Genomic DNA, 15,900 nt, shown 5'->3' with positions numbered 1-15,900 from the left:
GGAGGGCGAGAGCTACATAGTAGCCGCTACCATTCTTATGGACATACTTACAATGGGGAATCTGTTTTCCAGGGGTCTGTTCATATTAGTCCCATCTTATAGCTGCGCTATGTGCTCCGATTCAATCAGATTTCTCCGCACTTCTGCTCTTTCTCCCCTCTCACAGCACACAGTCTCACACACAAAGAGATGCTGCTGCTCCATATCCCTCCTCCCCCCAGTTAATGTTTACACCTTTAATCTGAAAGGAGATTTCTGGGACTAAAGCTTGTGAATATTTACAAATGTGAAGAATATTATTATTATAGTGCCATTTATTCCATGGTGCTTTACATGTGAAAAAGGGGTATACAGAGCAAAAACAATTACAATAATCTTGAACAAAACGGGTCAGCGACTGGTACAGGAGGAGCGAGGACCCTGCCCGCGAGGGCTCACAGTCTATAAGAATATGTCACTTTTCTAAAAAAAAAAAAATACATATCTTACATGTAGCACCGATTTATGAAAAGGCATATTCATAAGAGAAGTAATATAACAAGACGGGATCCAGATACAAGATTTATTGTCCACAGTATTTGGACGTGGCACAGAAATAACTGAAAGAAATAGACAATAAATATATGAAAGAAACTTAATGTTAAGTTCTGGGAACAAGAGACAAAATGAGAAGGAATGGTGTAAAGATCTTGTGTACGTACATGGAGAGAATGACAGGAGACAAGGGGTTTAGAACATTTTAACATTTCTGCTTACGGGCTAATATGGTGCAATATGCTCATCTCATACAGGCAACTGCTCCCCCCCATGTAGCCGGTCTTGTGCACCCCCTGCTGCTGCTCCTTTATATGTTGTCTATAGTGATGAAAAGTCAGTTGATCATTGACCTAGAAGTAGTTATTCCCTTCTCAGCTATTGAAGACAAAGATCCTTTAACTTATTCTGTCTGTAACCACCATTAGGGGGAGCTAACTGCATAATTATTATCGAGCTCAATGAACTCATTGCATCTAAATTTTGACCTCCCCCCCCAAGTGGTGGCTACAGACAGACAGGATGTAAGCATTTAACCCTTTGTCACGCTGATGTATGCAATTTGTCTCTTCCGAGAGGAAGAGGACTAGAACTCTAGTGCCACCTATCTTAAATAGCGATCCTAAAAGTCAATATCGACTCTCTAACAAGCCTTGTCACACGACTTAATACATATCTAGCGCCTTTTCTGCTGCCCACAAACACCGATCCATAATCAGACCCCAAAAACATCAGCTGCTTCATACTTCATAGAGGTCAATCATAAAACACCAGCCGTGTGTCCTTCTTAAAGAGTGTCTGTCGCTTTAATTTTTTTTTTTTTTCTCCATAAATACATGCAAATATAAGAAACTTTGTAATATATATCTTATATTAGAAATCCACTTCTTTCTCCTCCTGAGCAGATCTTTCACTCTCAATTTAGGGGTAAATTCAGTGAAGACAGATTCTCCCATTACTGAGATAGAAGATGACAGTTGGGGCTCAAAGTTCTATGGAACTAGCAGCGAAATGTCTGTGTCTGCCTCTAGCTCCTCCCCTCTCCATAGAACTTTATGAGCACCAACTGCCATCTCAGTAATGGAAAAGTCTGTTTTCACTGAATACAGATTTTTCCCCTAAATTGAGAATGAAAGATCAGTTCAGGAAGAGAAAGAAGCAGATTTCTCTGACAAAATATATTAAAAAGTTGCTAATTTAAATGTATATTATGGATTCATGACATAAAAATGTAAACGACCATTACTCTTTATAAGGTTCTGATCGGCCACTTTTCAGTTATATCCATTTCTGGGAAAGCTGGGTAGAAACAATATATACCCGGCCTTACAGCTCCTCTTTGGAAGAATAACTGTACAACAATTACAATTCTGGTGTCGGAGAATGCGCTGACAACCATGACGGATCTCACAAGACTTAATATTGGCTGTCACCCTAAAACTAAGAAACTTCTGAACAGTTCCTAAAAGAAGCCTGGGTTTTTTTTTCCCCCTCTTCTTAATAAAACAAACTTTTTTTTCTCTATCAGTGTTTTTGATTGGATTTCCATACATTTTTGGTCCTGGTGTCCTTTTTTTTTTTTTTTTTTTTTTTTTTACCTTTCACATGTCACCTATTCTCATTTGCAAAAAAAAAACAACAACAAAAAAAAAAAAAAGAGTCAGACAACGAATATAAAGCAACAAAAGAGAGAAGGAGGTCTCCCGAGCTTCCCTTATAAACAGTGAAAAAAGGACGGAAAGCACCATGGATGCCATCTGTGTGCCGTTCCTTATTTCTCAGGGAACCATTTGCCGTATAGAGCGATTGTGATCCTTAAAATTGGATGTTAAGATTTAAAAAAAAAAAAAAGAAAAAAAAAGTGCACTAGAGAAGTATCATAATAGTTTTGTCAAATACATACAACAAAAAAATAGACGTCTTTACCAGGCTTTAAATGGGTATTCTCATCTCTGAGATCCTATCCCAATATGTAGTACGTGTATTAATAATAATATTTGCAAATACCACCAATTAGAAACATAGTATAGTTCTTCTGATTCGCCATGTTGTTTACCCCATGTGCAGGGCATTGCAGTAAGCTTAGGTATCAATAGTTACGACCAATCAGAGTGACAGTTAGTTAGTTATCAGTAGTAGTAACCATGGATACCTGAGCTACTGCAATGCCCTGCACATGGGGTAAGTGACATAGCTTATCAGAAGAACTATACTACATTTCTAATTGGATGCATTTGCTAATATTATTACGCCTACTACGTATTGGGATAGGATCTTGGAGATGGGAATACCCCTTTAAGATTATTTTTTAGGGGCCGTGAAAATTATCTACTGAGACCTCCGTACTTTTAGTAGTGATCATTCCTGGTTTCACAGCTCAGTCCAGATTCACTTACATGGGGCTGACCTGCTGTATTATCAGGCACGGATGCTACTGAAAGTAAGATGCTTTGCCTATGAAACCATAGAGCCGATGGGGTGCCCCCTATGGCCTATTGTTTTTTGTAACCCCTTTAATATAGGGTGGCAATATTTATTAGCCTGAGAAGAGAGTGGCTACAAAACAACATCACTGAGGTGGCCCTGCCATGTCCCCATGTTACCCCATTAATTTCAATGTAATACTTAATTTCTCCAGTGGAGGCGCTGCAGCGAAACTAGTAGATTATACCTGATTGTTGGGGGTCCTAATAGAAAGAGAATGTGCATAGAAAGTGATCACTTTAAGGGCTTCTTTACACTTGGGGGCTCGATCATTTATGTAATACATGGCGCCCACAAATGGGAAGAGCGATGTTCCCTACTAAACTCGGTACGTGACATTTCTGGTTTTGGTTTCCATCGATTGATCAATTGAATCAAAGTCATCTGGCACAAGCCGAGCGCTCCACCACAAATCCATAGTCGTACTGAAAAAAAAATAAAATAAAATATCAGAAGAAATATTCACAGTGATAAGACGGCAAACAATGGTCATTCCTTAAAGGGGCGGTCTCATCCTTAAGCTTGGATGAACAAGCAACGTTGCAATTTCCCTCTTAGTAAAAATCCTCCATGTACTCCAGAATGGAGGGACATTTAAATCTATTGTTTACTGCTTGTTGCCAAGGTTTCCTAGGCAAGGAGCGCAGCACTTACAAGCTCTTTGCCACAGAGCTCGGAAGCGATCCTTTGAAGCTTCCCGGATGGCTGGTTCAGGCCAACTTCAGTGATCCTTCTATAGATTCTGCGTCTGCTTGTAGCATGACAAAGAGCACAGCTAGGGACAATGGCTAAGCCACGCCACTAATGTCAACTGTCAATCATCAAGAAGCTGAGGAGCGGTGCGCTCCTGAAGACAAGACGAGACAACCTATTCAACTCAGACCGCCTCCTCAAAATAAATGGCTTTAACCCCCTTCCCAACCTTTGACGTATAGGTACGTCAAAGTAGTGTCCCTGCACTTGATGCGGGCTCCGGCGGTGAGCCTGAATCTTTCCCGCACTTGATGGCCTTTAACAGCCGTGAATGGAGCAGAGATCCACCCGCGGGTGTTGACCAGTTAAATGCCGCTGTCAATCACTGATAGAAGCAATTAACACGCGCGGTCAAAAGCGTGTTGCAAATCCCGCCCATCGTCGCCCCTGTCACGTGATCGCAAGGTGCTGATGGATTATCATGACAGTCGGGGGTCTGTCGAAGAGCCCCATGACTGTCATAGAGAATCTCCTGTGGGAAATTGTAATTTCTGCTACACCTAAAAAAAAAAAAGTTTTAAAATATATATAAAAATAAAATCACCTCCCTCATGACCCATTGAAAATAAAACAATTTAAAAATACACACTTGGGATCGCTGCATTCAGAAATGTCTGATCAAAATATAAAAACGATTCATCTGATCGGTAAACACCAAAACAAGAGAAAAATCAAAACAGAAATACGTTTTTTTTGGCAGCCGCAACATTACAATAAAATGCGATCAAAAGATCCTATCTACCCCAAAATTATATCAATAAAAACGTCAGCTCAGGGCACAAAAAAAAAAAAAAAAAAAAATCAGGCATCACCCGGCCCCTGATCTTGAAAAACGGAGACTCTTTTTTTTTTTTTGGCAAATTTCACTGCATTTGGAATTTTTCTCCCCATTATCCAGTACGCTATAAGGTAAAAATCAATGGGGTCATTCAAAAGTACAACTCGTACCGCAAAAAAACAAGCTCTCCTACGGCTATATGGACGGAAAACTAAAAAAAAATTATGTCTCTGGAAAGAAGGGGAGGAAAAAACAAAAGCGCAAAAATGGAAAAATCGCAAGGTCATGAAGGGGTTAATGGTACTCCATGTCATGGGTGGCCCCTTCTGGGTCTGTGTGTGGCAATAGGGCTGAAGTGGTTATCCCTTTATATCAGGATGCCACTATTCAGTAACTACGAAGTCCCACTAGTTATGAGTAAAATGACCACAAGCTGCAGCCGTGACGTCGTCCATTACTTATTATTTACGATTTACCTCATTTTCAATCTCAGCCAAAGTTTTGATTCTCAGATCTTGGAAGTTGGAAAAGTTTAACTGAAAAGGAAAAAGAAAACAATGGACACATGAGTGGAAAAAGAAACAATGGACACATGAGCCGACGCCGGACACGACACATACGACAACGGCTTCTACCGACGCTGCAAAACTACATCTCGGCCGTTTGCAGACTGTCGGAGCATGCCGGGAGTTGTAGTATTGCAGCAAGCAGAGGGAAATAACTGGGGTACACAATCCGGATACTTACGGCAGGTTCTGAGATTTTGCTTCCAAACATTGGATGGATGGTAAACGGGATCCCATCAATGGCTGAAACACAAGAAGGTAAATGGGCGACTGGAGAAAGTGTGAGGAAAGACTTCACCATTGATTTCACACAGACTTATGTTCTTACCGGTCACACCGTAGACGTTGGCCTCATACAGTGGGTGTTCAGACTGCGGCGTTCTGACTTGGGGCTTAGGAGCAACTACTGGAGCCGGAAGGTGGATTGTGCTACAAGAAGAGACAGAGGAGACGTCAGTGGGATGTAGAGACCCGATCATACAGCGCATATCCCTGTGCCGAGCCATAAAGGGTCCACTGGTAGCCCATGTATGACTGTCCCGAGGGAAACAAACTCTTCAACTTTTCCAATTTACACAACTCTATTTTAAACATCCCATTAGGAAAGTTGCAAATAGTCTTTTGAATTTTGCTTTGCAACTTGCTTGTCTCATGTCTCATGACTCTAGGGGGTCACAATGTGACCACATTCACTTGCATTTCGCTGCATTGATTTTTTTGGAAGTGTGACTTATATCACTACTAAAATTGCTGTGTAGCCCCCTGGCACAGACGGAATATTGATTTTGGTAGACGCTGTGTAGTGCTTCATTTCCCCCGTGGAGGCGTTCTGAGGAACAAAAAAAGGGTCAGGTTTCTCCTTAGATTACAGCTGATTGCTTAGGGGGGGTCCCAGGAAAGAGGACACTTGTGAACAGTTTATCATCAAGGGAACCTTCTAACGCCAAGAGATGCTTGGACTTCAGGGCAGCATTTGGTCACCCAAAATTTGTAGTAAAAATGCAAAGTGGTTGAATAAAAGCCCCAAATTGTATTATTATTTTTAATTGGACGAACCCTTTCCAATATCAACCATTAAAGGGTTATTCCCCAAATTCACAAGTTATTCCTCTAGAATATAACTTGCTGAACTCTAGGAGTCTTGGACCCCAAGCAATCCTGAAATCAGGGTTCTGGATTTTTGGAAGAGAAGAACTCTACCGCAATCCCAACATTGGGGCTTAGGATCCTTGCAATTGGACTCTGCAGCCACATTGAACAGAGGTGCACATGCTCTGCTTCTGTTCAATTCATGGTCTACGGACTGAACGGAAATATAGGAATTACCCTACTAAGCTACCACCGGTAATTCCACTGACGATGAACGGAGGCTGAGCATGCGCACCTCTGCTCCCAGTCATAACAGGACTGCAGGATCCAAAGCCCTGATCTCAGGATTGCTTAGAGTCCCAGTGATCTGACCCCTAGCAATCAGGAAGTTGTCCCTTAGGGTATACTTTTTGATTTTGGGAATAACCCTTTAATGTTTGGCTGCTATGGTTGGGGTTAGTAGCTGGCAAGTCAATGGGCCTGCCATGTAGAGATGTAGAAGCAGTTGCTTAGTGGGGCAGCACCTTCATGGTCGTCATGTGTGGTATAAGGCAATATAGATGGCGGGTAACTATTGCAGATCTACTTTTTTAATATGCAATGACAATGTTCCTCTATACTGACCAGCAAATAGCAATCAGCCCAGTTTTAACGTTAAAATACCTTAATTTCCAGAATGTCACAAGAGTGGGGAGAAGGGGTGGTGTAACGGGGCTTAGTCAAGCTAATGCCATCTTTTCTTGATCCCTGATTTTTAGACTGGCGGTGTGTGGGAGGTACTTACGTAGTCTTTTCTGGGATGCCATTATCTAAGGAAAGTCCTCGGACGCCGGATGTGATGTTGCGCGGTTTAGGAGTAGGTTTTGGGATGGAAACAGGAACCTTCTTGCACCATAGAGCCAGGCCACTCATATCACTAGGGGAACAAGAAGAATAAAGCCGTAAGGCGAGACGCAAGGATAATGTGAAAATAATACTATAAGTAACAATGTACACACACATAGATTATGTATCTCTGCTAGACCCAAGAACATGTCAAGTCTTCTTTCTTTTCATGCATTTATCCCATGCCTCCATTAGAGCAGTCTTGCATGTATTTCTCCGCAGAGCGCTGGACCAAAACCACAGAAGAGCTCCGGCTTCTGCTCCTTTACGTTGGTAGAGCGCCGTAGTTAAAAATCTGAGCAGGCACCAGATTGTCGGTGCATACGCAGAAGAGGCGGCCGGGCTTGACGGGAGGATCCACCTCTCAGTGACATCAAAGAAATGAAAAAGGTGTTGGCACGTGACCAGAAAGAGAATAATCAAGAGGATGGTCACGCGCCGAAGTCTTCTATCTCCCGAGTGGAGCGGAATCAGAACAGCAAATGCCGGACACAGTATAATTCTGCAAGTTAGGGCGGACACTAGTGCTGTGAACTGTTCCAGACAAGCCCTTTAATTCCACACATTCCTCATCAAACTCTTCTGACAGATCCAATCAGGTAGGAGAATGTTCCCTTCTCCAATTGGCTGCCAGGAATAGTTGAAGGAGGGCGTGGAGTAAATCTTGATAAATAAAAAATTAACTCTGAAATAAATAATATGGCTGCCGAGGAGATGCTCAGCGGTTACTTCCTGGCCTAAAAAGGTCTGAGCTATTGAGGGAAAAATTTTACGTAGTGAGAGCATGGCGGGATTTAGTGAGATTACCATAAAAACTTCGGTACTTACCCGATGCGAGTATATGGCGGGCTGAGCTGCTTGCTCTTCACCGTTACTTTAATGTCAGAGACAGCAGAGTCCGCCGTGGCCACAGGACTCAGTTTAACACACAGACGCTTCTTCTTTGGCACAGTTACCTCTGTGCAGACAGAGAGCTTTAGTCAAATTAAACTGCATTGGCCATGTGTCCCCTACTTAAAATAGCTACAATATAAGTCAACAACTGACTCTAAGAAACCTTGACACATTACTTAAGTTATTAAAGGGGTATTCTCAAGTGGTCTCCTGAGCAGCTCAGAGCTCTGAAGTCTCCTCACTTCCTGGTTTCTGGCAGAGCAGACATTCCTCCTCCTTGAGTGACATTCTGGTAAATGTCAGAGCTGTAGTAGTAGTAGAAGGATTATAAAGCTCAGCATAAGTTCTGCTGTAACGCATTCAGCCATCAGTATTTTGTTCTATAGTCTACGCTACAATCACTGTTCAAACAGGGCGTTTGAACTACCACACAGCTCAGGACAGTGAGAGCAGTGATTAAAACTGCTCTGAAAGCGAACAATGGTGGAAGCTGGTGATTTGAAAGATCATCGTGAGCTTAGAGGGAGATAAGCAGCTAACTGCTGTATAGAAAGCAGTGTGCTGGAGAGAGCTGTCTGGGATGTTAAGAGTTAACTTGTCTCCGGAAATGTACATTAACTACTGCGCATTGATGGTCAGATCGGCGAAGCCAGTAGTGGCCGTGCTCCATAGAAACTAGCTGTACACTATGAAAGATAAAAGCTCTCACTGCAGGAGAATGACATTAGATAGAATGGAAATAAGCAAGTTTACAATTGACTTGCTTTTTCAATCTAACTAATTAAAGTAATTTAATAACTTGAGAATACCCTTTAGGCCAACCTAGTCTTTTTTTTTTTTTTTTTAAAAAGACATCCATCTGCTGCATTTTCCTTTTGGAGAAAACTCTGGTTTGGTTAAATATCTGAAGTTATATGGCAAGGTTCGGTAAAGGGTCAAACAATGATGGAGTAACTACTTCCAACAGGTGGCACTAGAGCTATCTGTCTTCTGCCTGGCAGTGGGTTAACTAGCATCTGATGTAAGGTGTAAAGGGTACACGTAACTCCGTATCTGTGGGTGCATGTGAAGGAGACCACCCTGTATTGATCAAGAGAAAAGATTCAGCACTCCTTAAGTTCCAGAAGTGACAAAACTTTAATGCTGCATTCTAGAAAAATAATGTTTCGGTCTACATTAGACCTTCATCAGATGGAAGTTTCTCCCTGGGGTATCCGTGCATGCCAGTTCCACATAGAGCAAGATCCAAATGTTGGTTTCTAGGTGGCCATCTGTTTGATGAAGGTCTAATATAGACCGAAACATTATTTTTCTGTATTTCCCTATTAAAGATTTGTCTATTCTAAACCGTAAGGAGTGCAGGATCTTATTCTCTTGTCTGGCACCTTATGTAAATTATACCCTAATTCACTGGTTTATATTTTATTGTAGGAAGGATATACAATGGATACACTTACCAATGTGTGATTGTCATACGGTTCTACATCACTCACCCATATGACTTGGCTAAGACTTCACATACAGGCTCCAGGGAGGATGGAGAAGACTAAAGGTCCATTTACACTGCACGATCATCATGAACAATCACTCCCAAGATCGATTGTTTCAAGATAGTCGTTTATACTGACGAGGTCATGATCACCCAAGAAATGAGCAAAAAGAAAAAAATGCTCAAACGTGGAATTAAATGATTTTTTGGTTTGCACAAAGGATCATTGTTCTCGGAAGCACATGATCTTGTCTAAACAGGACACACGCCAGACAGAAGAGTGTCACAAATCCTGCCAATTGGCGCATGTCACCTGATCGCGGTTCGCCGATGGGTCGTCATGTCAGCCGGGGGTCTGCAGAAGAACCCCCGTGCCTGTTATTGTGAAGCTCCTGTGAATGCCGGCTCGTGGCTGACATTCATAAGAGATCATGATTTCTGATAAAAATAGAAGGCAGAAGCCTAGCTATGTGTAGTACAGGTGTGGAAATCAAATTTATTAACCAATGGAGGCCTGGATTTGGAGTCACCCCCAAAATTAAAGTGGAAAAACACACTACAGGCTGATCCAACTTTGATGTAATGTTCTTAAAACAAGTCAAAATGAGGCTCAGTATTGTGTGTGGCCTCCAAATGCCTGTATGACCTCCCTACAATGCCTGGGCATGCTCCTGATGGTCTCCTGTGGGATCTCTTCCTAGACCTGGTGAGCACATGGAGGGCTGTGCGGCCCTCCAAAGAAAAGGCCACTGGCGCCCTGTGCTCTTCACAGATGAAAGCAGGTTCACACTGAGCACATGTGACAGACGTGACAGAATCTGGAGACGCCGTGGAGAGCGATCTGCTGCCTGCAACATCCTTCAGCATGACCGGTTTGGCAGTGGGTCAGTAATGGTGTGGGGTGGCATTTCTTTGGAGGGCTGCACAGCCCTCCATGTGCTCGCCAGGTCTAGGAGGAGATCCCACAGGAGACCATCCGCAACCTCATCAGGAGCATCCACTTTAATTTTGGGGGTGACTCCAAATCCAGGCCTCCATTGGTTAATAAATGTGATTTCCATTGATGATTTGTGTGTGATTTTGTTGTCAGCACATTCAACTTTGTACAGAACAAAGTATTCAATGAGAATATTTCATTCATTCAGATCTAGGATGTGTTATATGAGCAGTGTGTGTATATATATATATATATATATATATATATATATATATATATATATATATATATATATATATATATATATATATATATATATATATATATATATATATATATATATATATATAAAAATATCACTCCCCTATGCCACATTGAAAATAAATAAAAAAATACACATATTTGGTATCGTTGCATTCAGAAATGTCCGATTTATCAGACTATAAAATAAATCCGATCAATAAACGGCGTAACGAGAGGAGAAAAATCAAAGAGACAGAATTGCCTATTTTTGACCGCCACAAGAGACAATCAAAACATCGTATCTACCCCAAAATGGGCACTTGGAATTTTTTTTCCCCGTTTTCCAGTTCAATATATGGTAAAATCAATGGTGTCATTCAAAAGTACAACTTGTCCCGCAAAAAAACAAGCTCTCGTATGGCTACATTGAGAGAAAAATAAAAAAAGAAGTGATGGCTCTTGGAAAAAAAGGAGCAAAAAACGGAAAATTGAAAGGTCATGAAGGGGTTAAACAACTGTCGATCTGGGGGTATTAAATGCTGGGGAGTTGGCGAGTGTAAATGGACCATTAGGCTGAAATCACAGAGGTGCGTTATACACTTACTAGGCTCCACATATTCCCCAATATAAGCGAACCCGACCGGCAGCGCGCTCTTCTCTCCCAGCAGCAGGACATCGGTGATCACTTGATCTACAGTCTGTGGATGCTAGAAGACACAAGAAAAGTGGAGACAATGAGGCAACTGTAGGAGCCACCGACCCCAACTCTGGATGCCAGCTGGGCAGTGTAGTCCCCTTCTGCTCTAGATAATAGATGGAGACCATGAGTCAACCAAGTTTTCTAAACCAGACACCCCTTTAATAATGGCACGTACATAGAGAGAAGCGGCTCCCATGACATAAGGAGCAGCTGATTTACAAGAAGATGCGAAGTGAATCATGACTACGTCTTATATGGGGGATGACTCACGGTGAATATATTTAAGTCACCTGGGATTGTCTAGCTGCCGTGATGTCCTCCCATTACCTGCCGACCACGCAAGCACTGACATGTTACCATGTATATTTCTACAGTACGGACATCGCTTACCTCTGGGGTCATGCTGTAACATAGGTAAAGAGCAAACTTCTGAGCAAAGCCCTTCAGAAAGCTAGCCGAGGTCCCTTCGATGGTGGATGTGATCTACAAAAAAAAAGACAAAAATACAAAATGGTAACTTCAGATTATACAACATTAAGACCAACCAATATGAATGACTTACTATGAAGTGGCCTTTGGGGCACGTTGACTGCCCAGAAGTCCATGCTAAACTGGTCAGAGGTTTGGAATTTTCCTCCATATTTTTGGTTCTTTGATAAAATCCCTAAAACGGAATTAAAAAAATAAAGTTTCAGGGGCCTATTGTACATCGTATACATTCAACCATGATAAGTCAACTAGTATAGTGCAAAGCTCAGTTGCTCTGTTCTAGGGGACACCTCATATATGGACAAGTTTGAGAAGCTCCAAAGATGGACATGTCACCAACAGCTTCTCCAGGTTAAGAAAAGGCAGCTGAAGTCCCCAAACCGAGCATCGGGATTTAGAAGGGGTGCTCCCTGAACCCCGATTCTCTGACCTGAGACTACGACGGATAGGTCAGGCCCAGGTATAGGGTGATAACAGGAGGTCAGTGAATGGTATTGGTAGAGATTCTCAAAGCTCTCCTCGCCCTGAAGAATCAACAGGCTTATCGGAGACCAGAGCTGGACAGGAAGGTCTCCCTGGCTGTAGAGTTCATCTACTTTAGGAGGCACCAAAGACAAGGGCTCATCTCCTCCACAGCTGCCAGAAAACAAAAATATGGAATGCGACCCTGCTCCTACGAAAAACCCACAACTGAAGGGTTTAACCAACGGTGCCATTCACCAATGACTAACCCTATGTTAGAGCTTGGGCTAAAAAGGACCAGCAAGAACACTGGAGGACACTAGGTTGAGTGTCATCATACACCAGGACACATAAGTAACGACTGCAGATCAGCTCCTATTCTTTTAAATAGGGACCTGCAATACCCAGGAACCACCACTAGGAAGAAACATTCAACTCCCACGATCCTTGAAATCAAGATTGCTTTATTAAAGAGGTTGTCCACTACGTTAACATTGATGACCTATGGTAAGGATAAACCATCAATGTCTGATCAGTGGGGGTGCGACACTCGACGCCCCTGCCTTTCAGCTGTTCCCGCTGTCGGTGTCAGCATGAACTGCTCACTTAAGGAGCTGCACAGCGCTGCTCCATTTACAGAATAGTGGCCACAGCCGGGTAGGGTTGTGGAGTCGGAGCCCATTTTGGTGGAGTCGGTATAAAACAGACCGACTCCTAAAATATATAATAAATTGGGAACAGTAGTTCAATGCAGTTTGTGGGGGAATATTTTTTCATAAGAATTTGGGAAAGTTATGAAATGTCCTATAAATGTCTGTCCTATTCCTGATCTAAGGGTCTAGACTTTTATCGGAGATTATTCTGTGCTACAGTAAATTTATCACTTGCACATGAGCCGTGTATGAGGGAGTTGGAGTCTGTGCCATGGAAATTGAAGAGTCAGAGGGTTGGCTTACTGACTCCACAGCCCTGCACATCTGCCCCCTATTGATTTGAGTAGGGGGCAGATACCCTGCCACGGCCACTATAGATCAGACGGAGTTGTGATGTACAGCTCCATAACTGAACAGTTCTGGCCGCCACCAACACCAGGAACAGCTGACCGGCAGGGGCACCGGGTGTTACACCCCACCGATCAGACATTGATGACATATATTAAGGATAAGCCATCAATGATAAAGTAGTGGACATCCTCTAGCCACCTCGTCATATCTGATCGGTGGGAGTGTCGGACCCCTACTGATTGGACATTGTGGACCTATCCTAAGAATAGGCCCCTAGTATCATAGTAGTGGAAACCCCCTTTAATAGGCTGATATCAATGTTAGACCTGGAGGGCCATGATTGAAGCCCTGGCTGCCATGGGAAACCATCAGCACCCCATCGAGTTATGAGCCTAGTGATGGGTTGACAAAGATCCTCCTACTCCTTATAAACAACTTAGGTGCCTTGGTCTTTACTGACCTTTGAGTCCTGGGAGGGTAAAAGCCCGGGGTCAGAGCTCCCTTGGATCACGGTAGTTCGAGAACAGTCGAGCAGCCATTCCCGATGGAACAGAATAGCTGAGCAGTGAAATGGACCAGAGCGTTATAAACAGCGCATTGCGAAACCAAAGAATCTGTCATTAATATGGAATACTTAAGGGTCTCACTTAAGGGTCTCCATTAAGGGTGGGGGGGGGTAGGTGGATAGGGGAATCCCTTGGTGAGGGGTGGGGACGACAGGAGAATCCCTCGGTGAGGGGAGGGGGGGGCGACGGGACAGGAGAATCCCTCAGTGAGGGAGGAGGGGACGGGACAGGAGAGGTGTGGGAGACAGGAGAATCCCTAGTTGAGGGGGGGGGGGGCAGGAGAAACTGAGAAACCCTTGGTGAGGGGGTGGGGGGGACAGGAGAATCCCTGGGTGAGAGTGGGGGGGCGGGGACAAGAGAATCCCTTGGTGAGAGGGGGGGACGGGGACAGGAGAATCCCTTGGTGAGAGGGGGGGACGGGGACAGGAGAATCCCTTGGTGAGAGGGGGGGACGGGGACAGGAGAATCCCTGGGTGAGAGGGGGGGACGGGGACAGGAGAATCCCTGGGTGAGAGGGGGGGACGGGGACAGGAGAATCCCTGGGTGAGGGGGGGCGGGACAGGAGAATCCCTCGGTGAGGGGGGGCGGGACAGGAGAATCCCTCGGTGAGGGGGATGGGGACAGGAGAATCCCTCGGTGAGAGGGGGATGGGGACAGGAGAATCCCTCGGTGAGAGGGGGATGGGGACAGGAGAATCCCTCGGTGAGAGGGGGATGGGGACAGGAGAATCCCTCGGTGAGAGGGGGATGGGGACAGGAGAATCCCTCGGTGAGAGGGGGATGGGGACAGGAGAATCCCTCGGTGAGAGGGGGATGGGGACAGGAGAATCCCTCGGTGAGAGGGGGATGGGGACAGGAGAATCCCTCGGTGAGAGGGGGATGGGGACAGGAGAATCCCTCGGTGAGAGGGGGATGGGGACAGGAGAATCCCTCGGTGAGAGGGGGATGGGGACAGGAGAATCCCTCGGTGAGAGGGGGATGGGGACAGGAGAATCCCTCGGTGAGAGGGGGATGGGGACAGGAGAATCCCTCGGTGAGAGGGGGATGGGGACAGGAGAATCCCTCGGTGAGAGGGGGATGGGGACAGGAGAATCCCTCGGTGAGAGGGGGATGGGGACAGGAGACGAAGAATCCCTCGGTGAGGGGGAAGGAGAAGCCCTCAGTCTGAGAAGGGAAACAGGGGAACCCCTCGTTGGAGGTGGGAAGGACAGGGGAGCATTCGGCCAACAGATCATTCAATCATCACCTTCATGACTGTAACAACCAGGGAAAATGACCCCAAAAATGTAAAAATTCATCTGAAATGCCACAATCTCTGCTGATAAGTAACGGCCTCATCGGCTCAATTTAAAAAAGAAAAATCACTCAAAAACGTCCCAAGAAGCGCTGCGGTCAATCCAGCAACCCAACAGCCGCTGACGGCCATAATGTATCGCTGACCCCTCCCCCCACCACTAGGCCCAGCACTGGTCTCCCAACCTCAGTAACCACTGATCCAATCCAGTCCTATTCTTCCTATTAGTGACACACAGCAGCTTCTCAGCTCCATAAAGTTATGTACAAGTCGTTTTACTAGTATTTTTACTTCCTTCCGGTCTCTCTCCGGCCAAAACAAGGACACTCACCTCCCAGCACCAGAGCCGTCCACAGACGCCGGGAACTTCCTGGTTGGGAGTCACCTAGAAAGCAGGTAGAGTGATTAACTGAGAAAAACTACATTTCCCGGCACACCTCTGTGATATGACGTAGGCAGTCGGACTTGCGCCTGCGTGGAAAAGCGAGCTACCTCAGCGCATGCGCGACAATCGTTTTTTCCCCTTTTCTTTTGATGTTTTGAGCAGGAAGAGGTGCTCAGTCCGCTCTGGGCAGAGCTGCGGCCGGTTGATTGGCTTCATTGCTCTGCCGGTTACACATGAGGAGAGCGCATCTTCTTCTCCAGCTAATATCTCCATTTATTTCTATACATTTATTGCTTTCTGTTATCAGGCTCATGGAATAATATACCCCCAACCCAATCTGTTTGTGAAA

The 15,900-nt window shown here is 44.5% G+C and overlaps 1 protein-coding gene across 2 annotated transcripts; it reads right to left on the bottom strand.

Moving 5' to 3' along the window:
- Positions 1 to 548: 548 nt before the first annotated feature.
- On the bottom strand, positions 549 to 15,646 carry MVB12A (multivesicular body subunit 12A). Of its 2 annotated transcripts, XM_073641716.1 has the most exons (11): positions 15,498 to 15,637; positions 13,768 to 13,865; positions 11,915 to 12,016; positions 11,743 to 11,835; positions 11,257 to 11,359; positions 7,918 to 8,047; positions 6,989 to 7,120; positions 5,444 to 5,544; positions 5,297 to 5,358; positions 5,026 to 5,085; positions 549 to 3,443 (listed from the first exon to the last, which is right to left on the bottom strand). In XM_073641716.1, the coding sequence occupies exons 3-11, from the start codon at positions 11,990 to 11,992 to the stop codon at positions 3,399 to 3,401; spliced, it is 804 nt and encodes a 267-aa protein (XP_073497817.1). In that variant the 5' UTR covers positions 11,993 to 12,016; positions 13,768 to 13,865; positions 15,498 to 15,637; the 3' UTR covers positions 549 to 3,398. The 2 variants fall into 2 exon arrangements, with proteins under 2 accessions (XP_073497817.1, XP_073497816.1); XM_073641715.1 differs by lacking the exon at positions 13,768 to 13,865 and having other exon boundaries at positions 15,498 to 15,646.
- Between the last annotated feature and the right edge of the window lie 254 nt (positions 15,647 to 15,900).

This window comes from Phyllobates terribilis, unplaced genomic scaffold (genome assembly GCF_046119375.1).
Source record: "Phyllobates terribilis strain yellow unplaced genomic scaffold, ASM4611937v1 Scaffold_7__3_contigs__length_470593459, whole genome shotgun sequence".
Lineage (NCBI taxonomy): Eukaryota > Metazoa > Chordata > Amphibia > Anura > Dendrobatidae > Phyllobates > Phyllobates terribilis.
This window is presented reverse-complemented; position numbering and strand designations above follow the sequence as displayed.